The following is a 22343-nucleotide window of genomic DNA, read 5'->3' on the forward strand; positions in this document are numbered from 1 at the left end:
CCTCGAGCAAAGGGTTTTAAAAATGTCGAGCTCATTTCCTTTTCTTTCAAACCGACTCAAATTGCAAAGGCTCGCTTTGATTAGGCTGCAAGCACAGATGCACGACAAGTGATTCTTGATTAACACTTGAACCCCTAGTGCAAAATCATGCGCAAGAGGTCTGGACTGCTTGGTTTACTTTCGTTTGCGTTTTCGTCTGCTCGTGCGTTTGCGTTAATAATACTAAAAGCACCTCTTACCACCTCTTCCCTTTTATTTTTTATCTGGTTTCTATTGTCTAAGGCGAAATTAGTCATTCATTTGTATCTCTTCCATAATTGTAACTACATTTTGTATCTCACAAAGAGTAAAATAACTCTTATCCATTGTCATGTCAAGTGGTATGGTGTTTTTATCACGCTATCCAGAGAACGTCACGAACCGATACCACGTGACAGTCACACCATCCAGATATTGTGTTTTGACCATGCTTACCAGAGAACGTTATGCATATACTGATGCCACGTGATCTAGCTTTTAGCCACGCCATTTATAGCGCGTCAAGTACCTGTGTCACGTGATATGGCTTTCGGTCACACACCTGTACATACACCTCGTCTTTTCGTGGGAGTCTGTGGGTCAGCAGAACTGTCACGTTCTTGTATGTCACGCTCGCAGACTTTACACAGCTGCTGCGCTTGTTTGAGGAGCACGCTGCAGTATCTATGGTAACGGAAAAACCGCTGGCCAGGGATTCAGTCAGGAGATATTGACACTTGCCACCGAAGGTAAAGGCCTTGCCGTCAAACGAGACGAAATGCGGGTCTCCATAGGTGTAGCAAATACCTTATAAGCGAGATAAACTTAGTACCTTATAAGAAGACAAACTGATTAACTTTTAAGGAGACAAGCCAGCGGCGTAGCCAGGATTTTTAAAAGGAGGGGGCCCAAAAGGCCTTTTCAATGCATTTTCTCCTGTATTTTAGATAACGTCTTATACATTTACTGTATTTTTGGCTGCTAGAAGGGGAGGCACACCCCTGGCAACGCCCCTGCAAGCTGAATGACTCAATACCGTACCCTTAGAATCTACGATAAAAGGGTGCAAAAGCTAAGGCTTAAAAAGGGGTCAGTAGGTTACATGTGGCTTACCGGGACATCTATGCTTGGAGCAAGTCCAGCTTCCGCCTCTACATTTACTGCGAAAAAAGAAGTACTTTGCAAGATTGTACGTCAAGTCTACAGCGAACAGAGTGTGCTTTTACTAGTAAATGGCGTTTTCTGCAGCTAACACTACGGTCAATCAACACTGCTGTCAATAAACACTGCCGTCACCCACCCTTAATGTAAAACAACTGAACCACCAATCAAAAGTGCTGTCAAACAACGCTGCCGTCAATCAACACAACTGTAAATCAAAACTGCTGTCAAACAACACTGCTATCAATGAACACAACTGTCTATCAACACGACTGTCAATCAATACTACTGCCAAACCACAATGCTGTCTATCAACACAACTGTAAATCAAAATTGCTGTCAATCAACACTGCTGTCAATCAACACAACTGTAAAACAAAACTGCTGTCAAACAACACTGCTGTCAATCAACACAACTGTCTATCAACACAACTGTCTATCAACACAACTGTCAATCAACACTACTGTCAAACCACAATGCTGTCAATCAACACAACTGTCAATCAACACTACTGTCAAACCACAATGCTGTCAATCAACACAACTGTCAATCAACACTACAACACTGCTCATCAGGAGTGTAGTACTCACCAAGTATTACAGCCAACGCGTATGGTCGTCCCGGTGACGTAAGTAATACCGTTGTGTTGACATGGACATTGATTGACAGGTAGACACCTATTGTCTGTCTGGACAGTACCCTCAGGACAATGACAGCCATCGATACACGTTTCGTGACAAGTTGGCTGAAGCCCATCCGCGTCACAGGTCTTCACGCATGCAGGGCCACACTCAGAGTACACTTTGGGCTGAATGCATTGCTTTGCTGTAGATCAAGAAAGTGAGATTGTAGGACCGTACCCAGAAGGGGTGCAGGGTTTTGTTGAACCCCCTCCCCCCCCCCCCCCCACACACACACAACGGCCGAAAGTCCACTTTCTGTTTGCAATAAACGTGTTTTTTTAGACAAAACTATAAAGCATAAGCGAACTGGATAAAAATGGCGTTCTAGATCACTATGTTATGTCACACTTTTTGTAGCCAAATCCGATAATAAACGTCCCGTGGAGATACTGCAATGGCATAAAAATGCCATTTTGTTCTTTCGAGGGTGGTCAGATTTTTAACCGAAAACTCACGCCTTCCCCACCCCTCACCCCACTTTGTTCTTTCGATGGTCAGATTTTTATCGGATGGTGTGGATAAAAAAAAGGATAAAGTCAAGATTAAAGTCGCACATAGTTTGTTGTCATCATTACAATCATTACGTCATTCTTTAATGAATACCACCAGTAGCCTACAAACGTTTTTTCTGTGACCTAGATATTAGGGTCAACTTACGACACAAATGCTGGCTTCTCCAGTCAAGCATGATCTCCCTACTAGCGCATGCGCGTGAATACTCGGTAAGGGCCTGGCACTGGCACCCAGAATGCTCTCCGAACTTGCAGCTACAAACGTCTTCTTCACATCGCTTCACAAACGGCACAGGATCTACTTTCGTGTGGCACGCTGAGAAATTCTCACTCAGTAACACCATGCAAATACGCTTTGCCGCGTCACGGATCACGCTGCTAGCGTTACTACACACGTCACGCGTTACCTCCAAAGGGGATTCGCACTTTTCATTTGGTTCAGGCATTGCCCAGCTCTCGGCGAACTCTGCTACACTTGTCGCCGGTTTATTGGTCACAGCCATCAAGAGGTCGTCATCTGGGATGCCGTTATTGTTTCCGCAAAGGCCACAAGTGTTGTTGCGGTATTTGTGTGATACCGCGACTTGGATGGAAGACGCGCCGTCAAATTTGATCCCCAGCTCGTCTCCCTGTGATCTAATGATGGTGTATGAGTGCACTTTGGAAACCTCTACGTTAGTGTCCTTGTACGGCGCGCTGACTTTTGCTCCGTTAACTCTAATAGCACCGTGACTTGAAATCTGGTGGTAAAAAGTAAGCTTATATTTTTCAGGCTAAAATCATAAAATCTAGTTATTTAGCGCGCGGATGGCTACCAGTAAAAACGTTTTTAGCATGATTTCAGGAATGTTTAAATGGAAATTCTGGACTAAATCGCGATAAAATGAACCGGCAATCATTTGTGCGGAGCGAGAAATAATTTTGGCATACCTTATAACTACATTTATTGCCTCCTTTGGCAATCTTTATGCCGCCATTGGATATTCAAGAGAATATAAGCATTCATTTCCGCGATTAATTTTGAAGTACAATAAATTAAAAGCTTTGAAGTCATGATTTGTTTTTGAGGATTCTTTCTTTTATTGAAAAGCTGAAAATTATGCAGGATATTGATGAAGAAGACAAGATGGCAAAGCAGCACTATCTTGAGCAGTCAGCACATTTTTTCATTGCGAATGCGAAAAATATCACACCGATAAGATATACTTGCGGGGCTCCGCAAAGACCGATGGGCCGCTGATCGCAGAGAAAGACTAGATGCACCAGCCATCTGACCTTATAAGTCTTTTCACCGATGTAAAGTAGCAGTGCGCGTTCGCAGTCCATCCCGGCGCTCCCACATGTCTTGTCGTTCTGCACATGAAGGGAGAACTGATCGGATCCCGGAATGCAGTCTTGCGCGAGAGTATAGCTGCACTTGCCGATGAAGTCGATGTGGCGGCCGTCGAACGTCCGGTAGTGCCGCTGACCCCATGTACTACATGCGCCCATTGTTCTGCTTGCTATGGTGACAGCCCGGGCTGTAATGGAAAACGCGATGCTTATGATAGTGATGACAACAATGACTTTATTGATGTAGTGTATGATATGATCATGATCAGGGGACAAGGGGGGGTTGTGGCACCCACACACAAATGAAAAAGTCAACCTCTAGCATCTCTTTTTTCATCTTTTTTTCATAGCATCTCTTTTAATAACATCTCAGATTTGCCACTCTGTGATGGCTCTCATCAGTGGAAATGAGCATGACAAAGGAAAGCTGTTGTGAGAATTGATTACCTGCTCGCACGGAAGTATGAGGACTGTTCAGGCTGTCCGCCATAATAGTTTCTGCAGAAGAAAAAAACATGTAGTATTCCTGAGTTGTAAATTTTGTATAGTAGATAACAAAAACGTTAGTGAGTGATTTATCAAAGTTTATTAGTTTTTTTATAAAAAGCACAAAAAAACACTATGGTTGCCCAACGTAAGCTGAAAACTCGTGTTGAGGATTTGATGTTAAAGCTGCGTGCAAACAGCGCCAACATCGGTGAATATTGCTAAAGTATCGCTCGACTGACCACAAAGCAAAGGAAATAATCGAGAAGCATCTCTCAGAACCTCCACAGAATGTGTACAAAACTCTAACGCGGATAAAGATTTAGCTTTTAAAACATTAGTGGTAATCTAAAAGGTAGGACCTTATTCTAAAGGGCACATATTTCTTAGTCCATAATCATCTTCTTTATTCGCTGGCTAATTCTCGGCTACAAAATGCAACCTTGAAGGAACCCATCTATGAAGGGCTAAGTCAGAGAACGCAGTTGAAGGTAGGGGAGGGTAAGCAAGGGGTATTTATTATCTATCAAGATGAGTAACCTTGTTCGCATCTGTGCCCAGTGTACTCCCTAGTGCATGCGCATACACCAGGGGACACGCACATTCCACCATTCAGGCATGCGGGCACACAGGAAGCTGTCAGAAACAAACAACTGATATCAGTAAATTATTCTAAGTGCGCTATCTTCATAACAAAGCACTCATCAAAACAACGTCAAAAGCTGTTGCAAAACTTAAAGAGCCCTTGCCCTAACCACACTTTTGGTATTGTTTTCATTAAATTGAAAGAGAAATTACTTTAGGAAATCGCGAAATATTTATCTGAAAAAAACTTTTATACTGCGTTTACTAGGATTGAACGGGAGTGATGGATGCTTTTTCATACCAGGGTACTATGCCAGGTTGCTGTTAGAGGCCCTTTAACTAAAGTTTTCACAAAGGCACAAAATCGTTTACGTCTTGGGAGTCCTGTGGTTGCTCGGAAAATCCCGCCAAACCGGTTTATGGCCGGTTTCTAGCTTGAAAGCTATTTCTAACCCAGGGTTCGTTAATCGGGGGTTAACTCTGCTTTCGGGAATGGTGAGTTATCCTTAGGTTAGCTAATCTAGGGTTAAGTTAATCGGCTTTTCAGGAACCGGCCCCAGAACTTTCTACGTTTGCAGTATCCCAAGCGCAGCCGTCATAGTTGTCATTATGAACGAATCCCTTTGAAGGGTCAAATACCCGATAACCAAAGATTTATTGTAACTCATCTCTCCTACCTATTTCACAGGTTGCACCCAGCCAGCCATTTACGCATGCGCACTGATCCACCCCGACACACTCTCCACCATTGAGACACTCGGGATCACACGAGGACTCTGCCAACGAAATTAGCGTTAACTTATTTCAGTAGCAAACTAAACCCGCTTGAATCACGGTGAAATTCAAAGCATCTTACAATAACGGCTAAATTATATTTCTAACGTATAAAAAATGCAGAGAAAGTCATATTTTCCGAAAAGTAGGGCAGAGTTCCATAATATTCAAAACTAAATGCCATTGTTACGAAAGTCGGACCGGGGCAGCGTCATGGTACAGTGCATGTTTGGAGTTAGTGTTTATTGTAGACTTTTAATTGTCTACACACAATCGAACTTTAAGCTGTCAATGCCTTGTTACAATAATATGCAAAATTTTATTGAAACTATGTTTATTGACAGTTTGTGGTCATTTAGTTTAGTTTAGTTTAGTTTATTGGCTTTGTCACACAAAATACTACGGTTTACAATAGGAAATAAACAAAATAAAGAAAATAAGAAACAATGTGACGGGAGAAGAAAACAGGGCGTAAGCCCCAATTGAAATTCTTTCCCAACAAATTACAAACAATAAAAATTCTAAAACGAAAATAAAAATTGAATTACATAAATTTAAGCTCTATGAAATTATGGAGGTTTGAATTTGAGTCTCCCACATGTACCAAAGGTTCATTATTCAATATTAGAATTTGACTGAAATTCATTGCGTCTGGGCCGGAGAGCTACTGAATTGCAAAGCTCTTACCATGAAACTGCCCCTTTAACCTTTTAGGAGTTATGAAAATGCGTATAATGAAATCCAATATCAGGATCTGTATGCAGAAAACAAATACTTATTGAGGCGTAGCATTAAAGGCCTATCCTTATCAAGCTGATTACTACAGTTTTAATAGTTGGCAAACTATATATCCATCAATAACTTCCAACTGCTAAACGTTTTTTTTCTAGTTTCCGTCATCCAAACTAACGGAATTGCATTTGATATTTTTCAGTTGGATGCCGGCTTTCCTAGGGTCTGGTTACAGGTTGTATACACCTAGTACGTTGTGGTAACAGGTGGTATACATCTGGTAGGGTCTGGTTACAGGTGGTGTATACCTGGTAGGGTCTGGTTACAGGTGGTATACATCTGGTAGGGTCCCGTTACAGGTGGTGTATACCTGGCAGGGTCTGGTTATAGGTGGTATATACCTGGTAGGGTCTGGTTACAGGTGGTGTATACCTGGTAGGGTCTGGTTACAGGTGGTATATACCTGGTAGGGTCTGGTTACAGGTGGTATATACCTGGTAGGGTCTGGTTACAGTCGGAATATACCTGGTAGGGTCTGGTTACAGGTGGTATACATCTGGTAGGGTCTGGTTACAGTTGGTATATACCTGGAAGTGATGTGTTGCAGGTGGTATATACCTGGTAGGGTCTTGTTACAGTTGGTATATACCTGGAAGTGATGTGTTACAGGTGGTATATACCTGGTAGGGTCTGGTTACAGTTGGTATATACCTGGAAGTGATGTGTTACAGGTGGTATATACCTGGTAGGGTCTGGTTACAGGTGGTATATACCTGGTAGGGTCTGGTTACAGGTGGTATATACCTGGTAGGGTCTGGTTACAGGTGGTATTTACCTGGAAGTGATGTGTTACAGGTGGTATATACCTGGTAGGGTCTGGTTACAGGTGGTATATACCTGGTTGGTTCTGGTTACAGGTGGTGTATACCTGGTAGGGTCTGGTTGCAGGTGGTATATACCTGGTAGGGTCTGGTTACAGGTGGTATTTACCTGGAAGTGATGTGTTACAGGTGGTATATACCTGGTAGGGTCTGGTTACAGGTGGTATTTACCTGGAAGTGATGTGTTACAGGTGGTATATACCTGGTAGGGTCTGGTTACAGGTGGTATATACCTGGTTGGTTCTGGTTACAGGTGGTGTATACCTGGTAGGGTCTGGTTGCAGGTGGTATATACCTGGTAGGGTCTGGTTACAGGTGGTATTTACCTGGAAGTGATGTGTTACAGGTGGTATATACCTGGTTGGGTCTGGTTACAGATGGTATATACCTAGTAGGGTCTGGTTAAAGGTGGTATATACCTGGTAGGGTCTGGTTACAGGTGGTATATACCTGGTAGGGTCTGGTTACAGGTGGTATTTACCTGGAAGTGATGTGTTACAGGTGGTATATACCTGGTAGGGTCTGGTTACAGGTGGTATTTACCTGGAAGTGATGTGTTACAGGTGGTATATACCTGGTAGGGTCTGGTTACAGGTGGTATATACCTGGTTGGGTCTGGTTACAGGTGGTATATACCTGGTAGGGTCTGGTTACAGGTGGTGTATACCTGGTAGGGTCTGGTTACAGGTGGTATATACCTGGTGATGATGTGTTGCAGGTGGTATATACCTGGTAGTGTCTGGTTACATCCTGGTCCAGTATAACCTTTGCAGCAGTTACTGCGATCTGTGTAGCGCACAGTCCTTGATGCTTGCCGATGAGAAGGTGAGTGTTGAGTTCTGATTGATATGTGATTGGTTTTACAATATGTGATGACAAATCATGGTCTATTGTTGTTTTATTATAACACAGAGCTGCATAATGAAAGGTTGATTTAATATATATATATATATTAAATATTGGGAGGGGGCACGTGCCCTCATGCTCCACCTCCTGCTACGGGCCTGCGATGTCCATTCGAGGCAAATGTCACCCCCCCCCCCCTCATTCCTCCTACATGGCTTTAGTTGACGTTCTAATATTGTATCTTTGCATGTTGTCTACATGGCTAATATCCATCGAATATCCAAAAACAAAGCTATACAAAATATCCCAAAAGCTTCCCCAAATTAGGCGATGGAAAAATATATGTTCTTATAACTGTTATGTAGTGTTGTGATGACAAAATGGTGGCTGAAAGAGATTTCTTACCTGCTGTAGATGCACATGGTCGTATCGTAAGCATCTCTCCCCACGAATCGATCCTTAGCGCCATCTTGCTGTGAACACTTTAGTCGAACTAGTGACGTACTTGTCTTCGTGTACTCCTCCGTATATTTCTCTCTCCTCTCTTTTACAACCGGACAGAAGCGGCTATCAAGAAAAACATGTTAGTTTAATGGTAGAAAAGCCAGCGATCTCCTATTTGGCAGCGAGTCTTTCAGCGGGGTTTTCACTACTGCTAGCCGCCGGCTCTCCGAAATTCCGGAATTCCTTTGGAAATTCCACAGGATTCCCGAAACTCGGGAAAGCCGGTTAGCAGGCTATTTACAAGGAAATGGCAAAGGAAGCGAGGAAGTAAGCGCTTACATAAGTAGAAAAATCAGCGTGAAGGAGTCCCAAGTGGAGAAGGAAGAACAATAACCGTTCTGTTCTCCTTCCTTCCCTACTTGTCTCCTTCGAGTTGATTTTCAAACGCGAAGTAAGCATCTTACGTCTTCCCTTCTGTGTCCTATTGTCCTCCCCTAGTGAAAATAGACCTTCAGGGAGAGCCCGCAAAGACCGCCGGGTCTCAGGCATTTGTTACCTTTTACAAATAATATTGATAGTTGGGCCGTACAAAACTTGTTTTTGAATCTACCCTAAATTTCATTTTTTTTTTCATCGATTAGGATTATATACAAGTACGATTTTTAAAACCTCCGGGGCTGTTTCTAAAATAAGTATAAGAATGGATTGTGAAGACTAGTTATAAATCGATTACAAAAACTGTTTTATTCAATTTATTTTCTTTAAAAAAAAATTAAAAGGAAAAATAAATGTTTCTTCTTCTTTTTTTCAGAATAAATCAGAAAAGATAATCAAATAATCATCAATTGCCTGTTAAATTAAACTAGACGAATTTTCGAAAGTAAGTTCAGGTTTTAACCTTTAGCTCCATCTTGCCCACAAATTGGAACAATTGCTGGGAAAAAGACTCTGTCTTACGAAACAAAGATACAAGCAAAACATTTGAAGCAAAAGAAAGTCAAGCTATTTTTGTGTGTGTGTGTCTGTAATCGTTTTGACAAGATTTGCATCTGATGTACAAACGAAGTTTCTTTTTTTCTCTCTCTCTCTTTTTAGGGAGGTGGTTTACCTGTATTGGGGGCTCCCATGGATAGAAAGAAAGTAGATGATAAAGGAAACCAACTGAAGATACGAACTCATTTCAAGCGGCGTTACTCTTTCATCCCACTAGGATACGACTTTCTCGGTATTTTCTGCTTCAATCACTTGTTAAAATACCCTGAGGATGGATAAAAAGCTAGCCAATTAACAGAGAAAAAGCGATTTGAACCAATTACTCAATATAAACACCAATTAATGAATAGGTGTTAGGTTTGAAAAGCTGACCAATGCGAGAGTCGAACGACAAATGAGGCCTTCCAGCCCTCGCACGATCAGTTAAACAAACCGAAGAATCATTGGAAATAATTAAGAACCTTAATAGTTAATTGCCTGGTGATATGTTTTTTGTTGCTGCTGAATACAGCTACAACTCGCTTTTTCTATGCCGCCCGATTGCCATTGAAGAGTACTATTTCTCATATTGTGATTGGTTTTCGTGGCTAATTGTGATCAATCAACAGAAAAATAAAGGTAAATATTATTGCCCGGGAGGCAGGAAGCTATCTCAATTAATCGTTGTGTACTGGTTGTGTTCTTATATATCGGAGAGGCTGTTTGGGCTGGACAGACTTTATTTCTTCAATTTGACTGGTGAAATACAACAAGAACAAGAATTAACAAGTTATGGTTCTAATCTTTTTAAGTTTTTATTTTAAAAGTTTCTAATTACGCGCAAGATTCTCAAGGAAAAGAGATGAAAAAGAAACTCGTTCTTATTATATTTTGTTTAAATAGAATCTTGTCAAAGCACATCTACGGAAGTGAAGAGAAAGAAAACCCGTGGGTCAAAGCACGGTCAAAATAAGTAGTTTAAGGTAATTCCCTTGAAACAGTTCTAGAACCCAGAATTTTTTAAAACTTGGCATAAACATTTTTGAAGTTAAGAGCTTTCCAAAAATGTAATAAAAAAATGGGGGTACCGACCTTTAATCTTTAATCTTTAATCTTTAATAGTTATACTCCTAAAAAACAGTTAAGACTATACTAGGAGTTGAAAAAGAAAATACAATATGTAAATACAAAAGAAAAATATAATAATAATAATTATCGGCCATCGGAAAAATAATTTAGGTTAAATTGAAAATGAAGCATAAATATATATTACTTGAAAATTATTGAAATTAGATATTTGATAAAATTAAATAATTAATTATATATACATGAAATTAAAATTATCATCAATAGAGTGAATGCCATAAATGCATGAAACAGCCAACCAACAAGAATCAACCCAAGCGCGAAACAAAGAATCTTTGCCTCACCCTTGAGCCAACTCCCGCTAGTTTGGCAGCCGCTCCATGCATCCATGGCATGCACCCTAAAGATCAGAAACTAGTAAAAAATATGTTAATTGTTAATGTAAATGTTAAATAAAAATAAATATATCTTTTTCACAACAGATGGGCGTAGAGTTGACGCGTTTTTACTGATCGCGCGAGGAAAAATCCCAACTCTTAGTTTTCAAAAAGAGTGCCTATAGTCTTTAGAAAATTAAGTTCTGTTTGTCGAGCTGCCAAAATCCGATCTCCTAAACAATAACCTGTAGTAGCTAACGTTCAAAACAAATCACATTTTAAGAGATCGCACTAAGAGACATTGTTTTCGCCGCTATTCATACGGTAAAAAGTATTTTTACGTTTTTTAAGAGAAATAACAAAACTTCTACAAACCAACTTTTTTTCTTCTTTCAGTATATCATTTTTCCGTATATATTTAACTATTTGAGCAAATAAAAAATGGGGGTAACCGACTTCGTTTTTCTGTCAAATCGATTTAAAGTAAAAAAACACGCGCCTTTTGCTGTGTTTTCTTGTAAAACTGTGGCGCGCGCGCGCAATTAATACCGGAAAATTCGAACAAACAGCGCGCGCCACTATGCGCAGAAGGGGTGCGCAGTGCAATTCAAGGGAATTACCTTAACGCGATCGACTCGCTACAGATTCTCAGCGTGCGCGCGCATATTCCCATGAAGTCTTCATGAAATCTTCGCCAAATGGAAAAAAAGGTGAATACATCGTGTCCTATTCTACATGTTTCCCCCAAAGTAATCCATGGGTCGTGGATTTTCGTGTTTTCTATAGGTTTTCCCCGGTGGTAGAACTTGAAGCTCAAAAGGATTTAGGAGATTCTGGACGTTGGGGACAGCGCACTTCGATCTTCTTTTACCCTGCGCGCGCAAGTTTCGAGTTTCAGCGCGAGCCATTATCCACCGAATGACGATACACAACAACTCCCAACTGCCAAAAGGATTGTCCATACAAAGCGGCCAAGAACACCCTGAATGAAATAATGAACTAACTATGAATCACATGAACACAATCCCCTGGTCATTAGGTGAGTGAAAAGCATTGTTCTAACAACGAATTCAACGTATTTATTCAGTTTTTATTATAATTGTCCAAATAACGTCTGACCAAATGATGACTGAACAACGAATTGTGGTAGCTTTTACTACTATCGTGATAATTGTCGCTAACTTTTTAACCTCTCCCCTTTGAATTATTTTAGGATAAAATTAGGAAATAACCATAAAAAATCATCGCTCCGCTTGTTAGTTTTTTGTGTTTCCACCTTGTACAAAAATAAACAGGGATGCTTGTGCCTCTCGCCACTGGGTTCCGGTTTCGATTCCCGGTTCCTACGTGATGAGTTGAGTTAGTTATCTCTTCTTTGCTCCGCCGGTTTGTCTCCGGGTTCTCAGGTTCACCTCTGCACACCCATCCCCAATCCCCCCACCCCCCACACACACACATATACACAAACTAGCCATTTCTAAGCTGTATTCAGTGTTCAGACACGGTTCGTATGGTGACTGTCCTCTATGCCTTCGACTCTACCACGTTATCTGAGCTCTCGTAATCTAGCATCCCAGCTGCAATGGGAGTGGTTAGCTTCCTAAATAGGCCATTCCAGCTATAAGTATGCGCGCGCAATCACCATGGGAACCTACCTCAACTACCGGCATGCAGCGCGCGCTTCGTTTGGTGCAAGCTTAAAAAGGCGCGCGCTGCATTCTGGTAGCTGAGGTAGGTTTCTATGGTTATGCGCGCGCAAACTTATAGCTGGAGTGGCCTATTTGTTCATTTATTTTAATAAATTTTTAATCAGGCGAGGATGGTGCGCCTGCGACACCCCAGCCAGCGGTCTGGTGGCTACAAAATGAGCTACAGAACAGAGAAATGTACATCATGGTAGGTCCTGTGAAAGCGCCCATTAGATACAGCGGAAACTTGCGTCATACTTGTGGGTGTTAGGAGGGGTATACGTCTAAAAACTACATAAACAATTATTTTTATTTTTTTAAGAAAAAGGAAACATAAAAAATTTAATTAAATTTAAGACCGCGCGACCGTATAACCGAGAGGGATATAGCTGTAGACTGAAAGATGATTCCAATCCTCTTCAATTTTCAGTCCCGTTTGTCTCTATTTTTATTAGGAATGGAACTCTGCGGTATTTCCTCCCATTTGAATCGTTGCCCTTAGATACCAACCACTTTCTGTGCAAAGTTCCTTTGATTAATGCCTTTCTTTTACAGGAGCTAAGAAAGAAGAATTACCTATTGGAAGAAGAAAGACAGGTAAAACCTAGCCTGTATAATTTTATCCGGAGAACTATCCACCTATCCTATCTACATAGGGGCTTTATCCAGCAGTGGATAGTGTCTACAGCGAATAACTTATCCAGGACGTGACGAGAAAGCGTGAAATGAAATCCTGCCCTGAACACGACGCGTCCTCTTGCCGGCGTCGTGGATGTAAATCGGACGTTTTTAGAATTGTAGAAGCGTTAAAAGTGTAGAAGTGACTATATACCTATATACTTAGTATCTTACTAAGGTAGAATACTTAGGTACTGTTGCGAAATTTTATTCTATTTCAAAGCGAAACAAATGTTATTATATTATTATATCAAATTGGAATTTTGCAATTGTACATTTACAGGGTAACCATGCGAAAATTTCTACGCTTGAAGCAAGTGTCAATGTAGGTTTTCCCGGCGTAATTCAAACACAATCCAATACATCCGTCATCCCGCCTTATCTATTCGTCCATCTCCTTATCCTAACAACTCATCTGTGTCCGGCATTTTCAGTTGTTGCGACACAGAAACAAACAAGAACATGAAGAAGTGAGGCGACAGGTCACAGCAATAGAGGTGACTAAGGGGGAGGGGGACAAGTTACAGCAATAGAGGTGACTGAGGGGGGGGGGGGAAGTTACAACAATAGAGGTGACTGAGGGGGGAGGGGGACAAGTTACAACAAATAGAGGTGACTTGAGGGGGGAAGGGGTCAAGTTACAAAAATAGAGGTGACTTAGGGGGGAGGGGGACAAGTTACAGCAATAGAGGTGACTGAGGGGGGAGGGGGTCAAGTAACAAAAATAGAGGTGACTCAGGGGGGAGGGGGACAAGTTACAGCAATAGAGGAGACTGAGGGGGGGAAGTTACAGCAATAAAGGAGACTGAGGGGGGGAAGTTACAGCAATAGAGGTGACTGAGGGGGGAGGGGGACAAGTTACAGAAATAGAGGAGACTGAGGGGGGGGGGGGAAGTTACAGCAATAAAGGAGACTGAGGGGGGGAAGTTACAGCAATAGAGGAGACTGAGGGGGGAAGTTACAGCAATAGAGGTGACTGAGGGGGGGGGGGGACAAGTTACAGCAATAGAGGTGACTGAGGGGGGGGAAGTTACAGCAATAAAGGAGACTGAGGGGGGGGAAGTTACAGCAATAGAGGAGACTGAGGGGGGGGAAGTTACAGCAATAAAGGAGACTGAGGGGGGGAAGTTACAGCAATAGAGGTGACTGAGGGGGGGGGAAGTTACAGCAGTAGAGGTGACTGAAAGGGGGGGGAAGTTACAACAATAGAGGTGACTGAGGGGGACAAGTTACAACAAATAGAGGTGACTGAGGGGGGAGGGGGTCAAGTTACAAAAATAGAGGTGACTTAGGGGGGAGGGGGACAAGTTACAGCAATAGAGGTGACTGAGGGGGGAGGGGGACAAGTTACAGCAATAGAGGTGACTGAGGGGGGAGGGGGTCAAGTTACAAAAATAGAGGTGACTCAGGGGGGAGGGGGACAAGTTACAGCAATAGAGGTGACTGAGGGGGGGGACAAGTTACAGCAATAGAGGTGACTGAGGGGGGAGGGGGTCAAGTTACAAAAATAGAGGTGACTCAGGGGGGAGGGGGACAAGTTACAGCAATAGAGGTGACTGAGGGGGGGGGGACAAGTTACAGCAATAGAGGAGACTGAGGGGGGGGGGAGTTACAGCAATAAAGGAGACTGAGGGGGGGAAGTTACAGCAATAGAGGTGACTGAGGGGGGAGGGGGACAAGTTACAGCAATAGAGGAGACTGAGGGGGGGGGGGAGTTACAGCAATAAAGGAGACTGAGGGGGGGAAGTTACAGCAATAGAGGTGACTGAGGGGGGAGGGGGACAAGTTACAGCAATAGAGGAGACTGAGGGGGGAAGTTACAGCAATAAAGGAGACTGAGGGGGGAAGTTACAACAAATAGAGGTGACTGAGGGGGGGAAGTTACAGCAATAGAGGAGACTGAGGGGGGGAAGTTACAGCAATAGAGGAGACTGAGGGGGGGAAGTTACAGCAATGAAGGAGACTGAGGGGGGGAAGTTACAGCAATAAAGGAGACTGAGGGGGGGAAGTTACAGCAATAAAGGAGACTGAGGGGGGGAAGTTACAGCAATAGAGGAGACTGAGGGGGGGAAGTTACAGCAATAGAGGTGACTGAGGGGGGGGAAGTTACAGCAATAGAGGAGACTGGGGGGGGAAGTTACAGCAATAGAGGTGACTTAGGGGGGGAAGTTACAGCAATAAAGGAGACTGAGGGGGGGAAGTTACAGCAATAGAGGTGACTGAGGGGGGGAAGTTACAGCAAATAGAGGAGACTGAGGGGGGGGGGGAAGTTACAGCAATAGAGGAGACTGAAGGGGGGAAGTTACAGCAATAGAGGAGACTGAGGGGGGAGGGGGACAAGTTACAGCAATAGAGGAGACTGAGGGGGGAAGTTACAGCAATAAAGGAGACTGAGGGGGGAAGTTACAACAAATAGAGGTGACTGAGGGGGGGAAGTTACAGCAATAGAGAAGACTGAGGGGGGGAAGTTACAGCAATAGAGGAGACTGAGGGGGGGAAGTTACAGCAATGAAGGAGACTGAGGGGGGGAAGTTACAGCAATAAAGGAGACTGAGGGGGGGAAGTTACAGCAATAAAGGAGACTGAGGGGGGGAAGTTACAGCAATAGAGGAGACTGAGGGGGGGAAGTTACAGCAATAGAGGTGACTGAGGGGGGGGAAGTTACAGCAATAGAGGAGACTGGGGGGGGGAAGTTACAGCAATAGAGGTGACTTAGGGGGGGAAGTTACAGCAATAAAGGAGACTGAGGGGGGGAAGTTACAGCAATAGAGGTGACTGAGGGGGGGAAGTTACAGCAAATAGAGGAGACTGAGGGGGGGGGAAGTTACAGCAATAGAGGAGACTGAAGGGGGGAAGTTACAGCAATAGAGGAGACTGAGGGGGGAGGGGGACAAGTTACAGCAATAGAGGTGACTGAAGGGGGGGGAAAGTTACAGCAATAGAGGAGACTGAGGGGGGGAAGTTACAGCAATAGAGGAGACTGAGGGGGGGAAGTTACAGCAATAAAGGAGACTGAGGGGGGGAAGTTACAGCAATAGAGGAGACTGGGGGGGGAAGTTACAGCAATAGAGGTGACTGAGGGGGGGGGGTAGTTACAGCAATAGAGGTGACTGAGGGGGGTGGGGGCTGTAGGATACGGGAATTGAGACACTCAAGCAAAAAAAAAGGAAAGTGTGTAAAGAGACAAGTGAGACGAGGAGAAACAAAACAAGAACAGGTGAGGGTAAGGAAACAAAAGCCGTTTCTTTAACAGGTGAAAGAGGGGAGGCTGGGGCGGGGAGGGGCGGGGGTTTAGGAGAAGAGACTACTTCAACACTTGATGGAGGTAAAAAGAGGGGACGGACAGGAAATCGAAAATTATATTATCATTGAATTGTCTGAGGGGGATGGGCTATTGTAATATAATATCATAAAACTAATAAGCTAATAACATTCTCGTCATTTATAGTTATTACTTGGTCACTAACCGTTCTTTTCATATAAAGGTATTTGTTTCATTTATCAGGAACTAACTGTTAAACTAAAAGACCTCCAGAAACAGAATCAGGTTGGTAGGGGTTTATTTCAACTTCAATTTAACAATGGCTGTTTGAATAGTTTCTGCTGGTAACAGCTATGATAATCCATTTTAGGTTAAAGAAGAAGAAATTGGACAATTAAAAAAGGAAGTTGTGGTATGTGACGTATGAGATTCCACCGCCTTTTTGCGACGACCCATTGAAGTAGTGTCTGGATCAACGTCGAGCCTTAATGTGTTTGTGTGGACATAAATATATATCTAGATATAATATGATAGAAGCGTGGAGTATAAACCAGGCCTAGCAGTGCCGTGGCATGTGCTCATGGGATTTACGGCGAAGGAGTCTACGTCAGCGCACACAAGTTTTCAGCGTACGCCACCACCCTTTACTTTTAGCGCGGATAAATATAACGAGTGCGCCGTCATCGTACCTTAATCGTACATCGTCGTCATTGTCGTCGTAACCGTCGTAAATCTGAAATTCGATAACACTTCGGGAGAGAGGGGGGGGGGGCAGAAGATTGTGTTTACGAAAATAACAGTTGAATAACATGTTTGGCGGAATGAAATCAAATTGCTTTTACGCCAATTTTACAATAACTAACGGTATCAACGAGTGTGTGTTTTCTTAAACTTCAACCTTATTTTCAGTTGTTAACCAATGCTTTTCTCTTGGTCTTAGGGAAGCAAGGAGCATGCTGACACGCTAGCAAATGTCGTCGAGGTAATCCACACAGCTATACTACTACAGCACATTTATTGAAGCAATAAACAAACATACGCTTTTTTTTAGAAATACGAGAATGAAGTTACTGTTCTTCAAGAGAAGATTAAAGAGTTTGACTTCAAAACAAACGAGGTGCGTTGTCATAACATATATGCTTTTATCATTGGTTGACAACATAACATCTGCTTTTATCATTAACATTATTGTGAAAGATGAAAGGTATAAATGTCTAAATCATTGATGCAGTGGTTCTTTTAATTAGATCCTTTGATTTTTTTACAGATAAAACGTGACGCTGACGAGAGAATCGCTAAGGAAGTTAAGATGCGCAAAAAGCACATGGAGACCATCACAAGCTTGCAGAAAGCATGCCAAGTAGTCGTCCTGCTTATAATTAATAAATGCTTATAACGCATTAAATTTGGGAAACTTAAAAATCTAATTCAAAGTGACTTATTCTAGAGGGCTAGAAAAATAGGGAGAAGGAAACCGGACAAAACAAATTTGGGTGTGGCATGTCTAAACAGGGCCGTGTCTGGTAGTGGAGTACAGGGGGTGGCCCTCTGGGGCGTGGCTTAGTGTTTTCACCAACACCGCCCTTTCCTTCCCATATTTTGAGAAACGTTGGCCGCATAAAAGCAAGGGGTCGATATTAGCGTTATTAATGTGTGATTGTAGGCGTTGGGTGGTACGTGTTGATGGAACCACTTGATAAAATATTGATGAAATACGCCGTATTTATGCTTACGTCTATGTTTTCTTTAAGACATACAACACAAAGCTTCGCGAACAAGAAAACGAAAAGCAGGCAAGTCCCAATTGAATAGAAAAGAATATGATGGATAGATAAGATGGACAAATGAATTTCTGACTGCTGGATTATGGTATATAATGCGGATGAGTAGAAGTCACACAAGGCCCCTTTAGGCAATCGCTGTATGTTTTTTGAAGGGACACAAACCGGGGAATTAACTTGAGAAAAGTTGAATCAGACACAGAAAGAGGCACCGGCACTTCAGAGCGACGCTCTGCCACTCAGTCTGTCAGTCTTTCTGTCCGTCTGTCAGTCTGTCCGTCTGTCAGTCTGTCAGTCTTTCTGTCTGTCCGTCTGTCAGTCTTTCTGTCTGTCCGTCTGTCAGTCTTTCTGTCTGTCCGTCTGTCAGTCTTTCTGTCTGTCCGTCTGTCAGTCTTTCTGTCCGTCTGTCAGTCTTTCTGTCTGTCCGTCTGTCAGTCTTTCTGTCTGTCTATCAGTCTTTCTGTCTCTGCGAGCGCTTATTCGGTGATTATACTTATTTGGTGTTTGTGCTTATGCGGGGGGCGCTTATTCAAGTGATTACGGTACCTGTGTCGGGCGGGTAACAAAGAACTGTTGTCTTCATGCTAAGTTGTCTAGGTATTATTTTTACATAGGGTATAATGTACTATTTTTACATAGGGTATAATGTTCTTACAGGCTAATTCGAGGACTATCGAAAGGCAACTTGGTCAAATAAGAAATCTTGAAGTGAAACAAAAGCAGGTAAAATAACAGAAATAATATCAGTGTATCAATATTATGATATGCCTCACATATATTACATCTCAGATCACACCAAATAATATAAAAAGAAAAACCCCAAAAGGCACCCATTCCCCTTTTCCTCCCCCCCCCCCTCCACGATCTTCACCAGAGCTTGCAGTGCCCGCGCTGTAATCAGGACAACACATTGACATCGCGTCTGTTATCATAGGCTGCAGACAATTTTGACCAAGAAAAGAAAACTCAGCAAAAGCTAATAAAAGAAAAGACCGCCATGATCGAGGTAACGTAATAAGATGGCGTTAATCACCATCAAAACATAGCCTGACGATTCGATTGACTTTATTGACAGGGTTTGCAGGCCTCCGTCTTATCGCTTGAAAACCAGAACAAAGGTTTGGAAGAGAGACATGGCAAGGTTAGTCAAGCAAATGTTGATAACGGGATACCTGCCTATCAACAGTGACCGCACTGCCCAACAAAATCTCCTACTTCTACATTTGGAATTTGAGCGAAAAAGTTTTACTGTGAAGTTTGAAGCAACAAATTCTTGAAAAATAGGGAAAAAAAACTTTCTTGTCCTAACTTGTTCGTTCAAATTCCAAAGGACAAGAGTAGATACTTTGTAGAGCATGCGCAATGCGATAACTGTTGAGGCTCAGCTGAGAGGTTTGTGCAAGTGTTTATGATTTTGCCATGTTAGTTTGCGGTTTCAGCGCATGCGTAATACAAAGTATATTTTATTGTTCTAAAGGACGTTTGTTACCTGGTTGTCACCCGATTGCATCCTCTGTCTTTTTTTTTTTTTTTTTTTTTAGATTTTAGCGCAAATGAGAAAAGAGCTAACCGACTTGGAGCAGAAATTTAACACAGAGAAACAAAACAAGGTAAATTTTTGAACAAAACAACCAACGATCGCGTAAGGATTGACTAAGCAGTAAAATTAACTGTTTTGTTCTTAAAAATAAATCAACGCAATGTTGAAATAGTGGATTTTACAGAAAGTTTTGCTGAAGTTACGTGCGCTGGCCCTTCGTCGAAGCAAAATGCACCTAGTTATTCTACAGCTTGACTGTTTTTTTTTTAGCCATACAATCTATGTTAATCTAAATCTTGTCTGTAGTTTTTTTTTTCTGGTCATTCCACATAGTTAATCTACAGTTTGTCTGTAGTTTTTCTAGTCATGTTGTTTTTATTTCAAATTTTTTTAAAGCTACAAGTGTTAGAGGAAAAAGAACAAGAGATGGATGCCCTAAAGCAAAAACTTGCGGAGCAGATTGCGAACAAAAATGATTTGCTGGCGGTCTACCAACAGTGCAAAAAGGTATACGGGGAGGGAAGGGGAGGGAAAGAAGAAGGAAAGGGGGGGGGGGGATACTAAACTGATCAAAATCGAGTGGACTAGACGCTAAGACGCTAGGGGAGAGTTGATTCTAGGAGTAGGAAATGACAGACATGCCGTACCCAAAATGTTTTGGGGGTGGGTACAAAAAAACCCCAAAAATGGACCTAATTTTTTCCGGGGAGGGGGAGGGGGAGGGAATGAGTTCTCTGACTAAAATATGGCCATCACCAAAAGAACGAAAATGTAATTTTTATGACTTTGCAGTATCTCCACAGGTCGCTTATTGTCGGATTTGGCTACAAACCAGAGTGATCTAGCTTATGCTTTATAGTTTTGTGTACAAATAGCACATCCCATTGAAAACCGAAAGTGGACTTTCGGTCGTTGTAGGGGGGGGGGGGGGGGGGGCGGGCCTGACGGAGAAGTTGAGGTGTGGCTGTCAAAAAGGAGCTAAAGAAGCGAGTTTCGGTTTCAAAGATGAACTACCATTGCATGATAGGACTACTTTGCTATTCAGGATCTCGAGCAAGAAAGAGAACAGCTTATTCAACTCTTCAAGCGCGCAAACCAAGAAAGCGCGCTGCTATTGAAGCGTAAAGTGGGTGACTACTTACAACCGGTATGGAGCTACATCGATTATATCCATATAGAAGTTAACCCCATTCTTAGGGGGGCTTTGTTTAAGGGGTGTAAATCTGCTCTGGATTCGCACATTATAGATACGTATATTATATCATGATGTATTTATACTAGAGGCGACACATCATGTTTCCATGATCTAACTTCAACACGACAAATTATTGAACTCACATAACCAATGAGTTCCAATTTTGTGAGCCAATACTTAATTATAAGTGGAATAACTGAAGCTACCCTGGCTAATTTGAATTATATGCTCTTTTGGTATACCCGCCTTGATAAATTGATGTTAAAAGAGTAAAAAATTTCCGCATTTTCGTACACGCTTGTGGATCCATCGCTTTCGGCTTTCTCCGGCCGCAAAAGTCGAGCCGGAAAGAACTTTAAAAATGTGCGCCCGCGAAGACCTCTGGGTCTCCAAATATGTCATTTTCATGGCCTACGGAAAACTCAAATATCCATGCGCAATGAGATGCACAAACGATGACGTAGCTTCTTTGATTGACAAGTCTTGTTGTTCTGTTTTAGCTCTACACATTGAATCAAGATGTTCGACAGTCCACTTGAGCGGCGTCAGCGGTTACTTCGTACTTATGTGTGGCATGTTTCAAGTAAATCTGTGATTCAATAAAACAAGTAAAAATGTACCCTGGTTGATATTACTATCGAGTTAACCGTACAAATGTCAGATTTAACAGATTTGATTATCTAAATAAGAAGCCTTTCCCGCGAAATATAGAGCCAATAAGGTGATTACGCTGTGATTTGTATTTTAAAACCAAAAACTCAAAAGTGAAAGAGGGAGTGCATACTGAAAAGCCGGTTTCAAAATAAAAATCATAGCGTAATACTCAATTGTCTCACTAAATTTGCAAAAAAATATTGCTTCACAGACACAATTTTTATCAATTTGTAGATGTCGGCCCAACACAGCTATCTGAAACTAGCGAACAATACCAAGGCACCTAGGGGACCCGTACATTGATAAGAATGTAAGGAGGCATTAGCCAGGCTCTTAGCTCTTTCCCAGACGTTTATCCCACGCACAGTTTGTTGAGATATGAAGTGAAAAGTATCGAGGTATTGTGACGCTTTTTTTTCCATTTGAGGATCTTATGAGTTTTTTTTTAACCTATTGACCCCTCAACCGGCCTGTACCGGCCGTGGAAAGTACCTACAGGCTAAAGAAAAAAAAAAAAACAAATGCCAGGCCATATAATTCAAGCACACAACAAGAACAGAGCACTAGGATATTTTATAAGAGAGCAGAGTATTTTGCTATGTATCAGATACTGGAGCGAAGGCGTGCAGAAGCTGTCTTGACAGTGGGTTTCTTA

At 42.3% G+C, this 22343-nt stretch overlaps 2 protein-coding genes across 2 annotated transcripts in view; one reads left to right on the top strand and one right to left on the bottom strand.

Annotated features, from left to right (window-relative positions):
• LOC5513751 (mucin-2-like) overlaps window positions 1–9730 on the bottom strand; it is a 46714-nt gene extending 36984 nt beyond the window's left edge. Inside the window, exons 1-11 of the mRNA XM_048726447.1 lie at window positions 9564–9730; window positions 8417–8578; window positions 7895–8004; window positions 5456–5554; window positions 4734–4829; window positions 4155–4205; window positions 3651–3895; window positions 2521–3115; window positions 1771–2005; window positions 1132–1178; window positions 581–825 (exon numbers count right to left, since the gene is read on the bottom strand). Coding sequence (XP_048582404.1) covers window positions 581–825; window positions 1132–1178; window positions 1771–2005; window positions 2521–3115; window positions 3651–3895; window positions 4155–4205; window positions 4734–4829; window positions 5456–5554; window positions 7895–8004; window positions 8417–8578; window positions 9564–9634 — 1956 coding nt within the window. The 5' untranslated portion in view covers window positions 9635–9730. The remainder of the gene's footprint in view (window positions 1–580; window positions 826–1131; window positions 1179–1770; window positions 2006–2520; window positions 3116–3650; window positions 3896–4154; window positions 4206–4733; window positions 4830–5455; window positions 5555–7894; window positions 8005–8416; window positions 8579–9563) is intronic.
• A 2049-nt stretch (window positions 9731–11779) lies between these two features.
• Window positions 11780–21653, top strand: LOC116619001 (golgin subfamily A member 6-like protein 7). Its single transcript, XM_048726802.1, has 18 exons — window positions 11780–11929; window positions 12704–12786; window positions 13134–13175; window positions 13540–13581; window positions 13691–13753; window positions 16762–16803; window positions 16889–16930; window positions 17459–17500; window positions 17570–17635; window positions 17786–17878; window positions 18270–18311; window positions 18957–19022; window positions 19234–19305; window positions 19375–19440; window positions 19841–19909; window positions 20236–20346; window positions 20885–20986; window positions 21535–21653. The coding sequence occupies exons 1-18, from the start codon at window positions 11896–11898 to the stop codon at window positions 21571–21573; spliced, it is 1116 nt and encodes a 371-aa protein (XP_048582759.1). The 5' UTR covers window positions 11780–11895; the 3' UTR covers window positions 21574–21653.
• Window positions 21654–22343: the final 690 nt, after the last annotated feature.

Source organism: Nematostella vectensis, chromosome 4, assembly GCF_932526225.1.
Source record: "Nematostella vectensis chromosome 4, jaNemVect1.1, whole genome shotgun sequence".
Taxonomy (NCBI): domain Eukaryota; kingdom Metazoa; phylum Cnidaria; class Anthozoa; order Actiniaria; family Edwardsiidae; genus Nematostella; species Nematostella vectensis.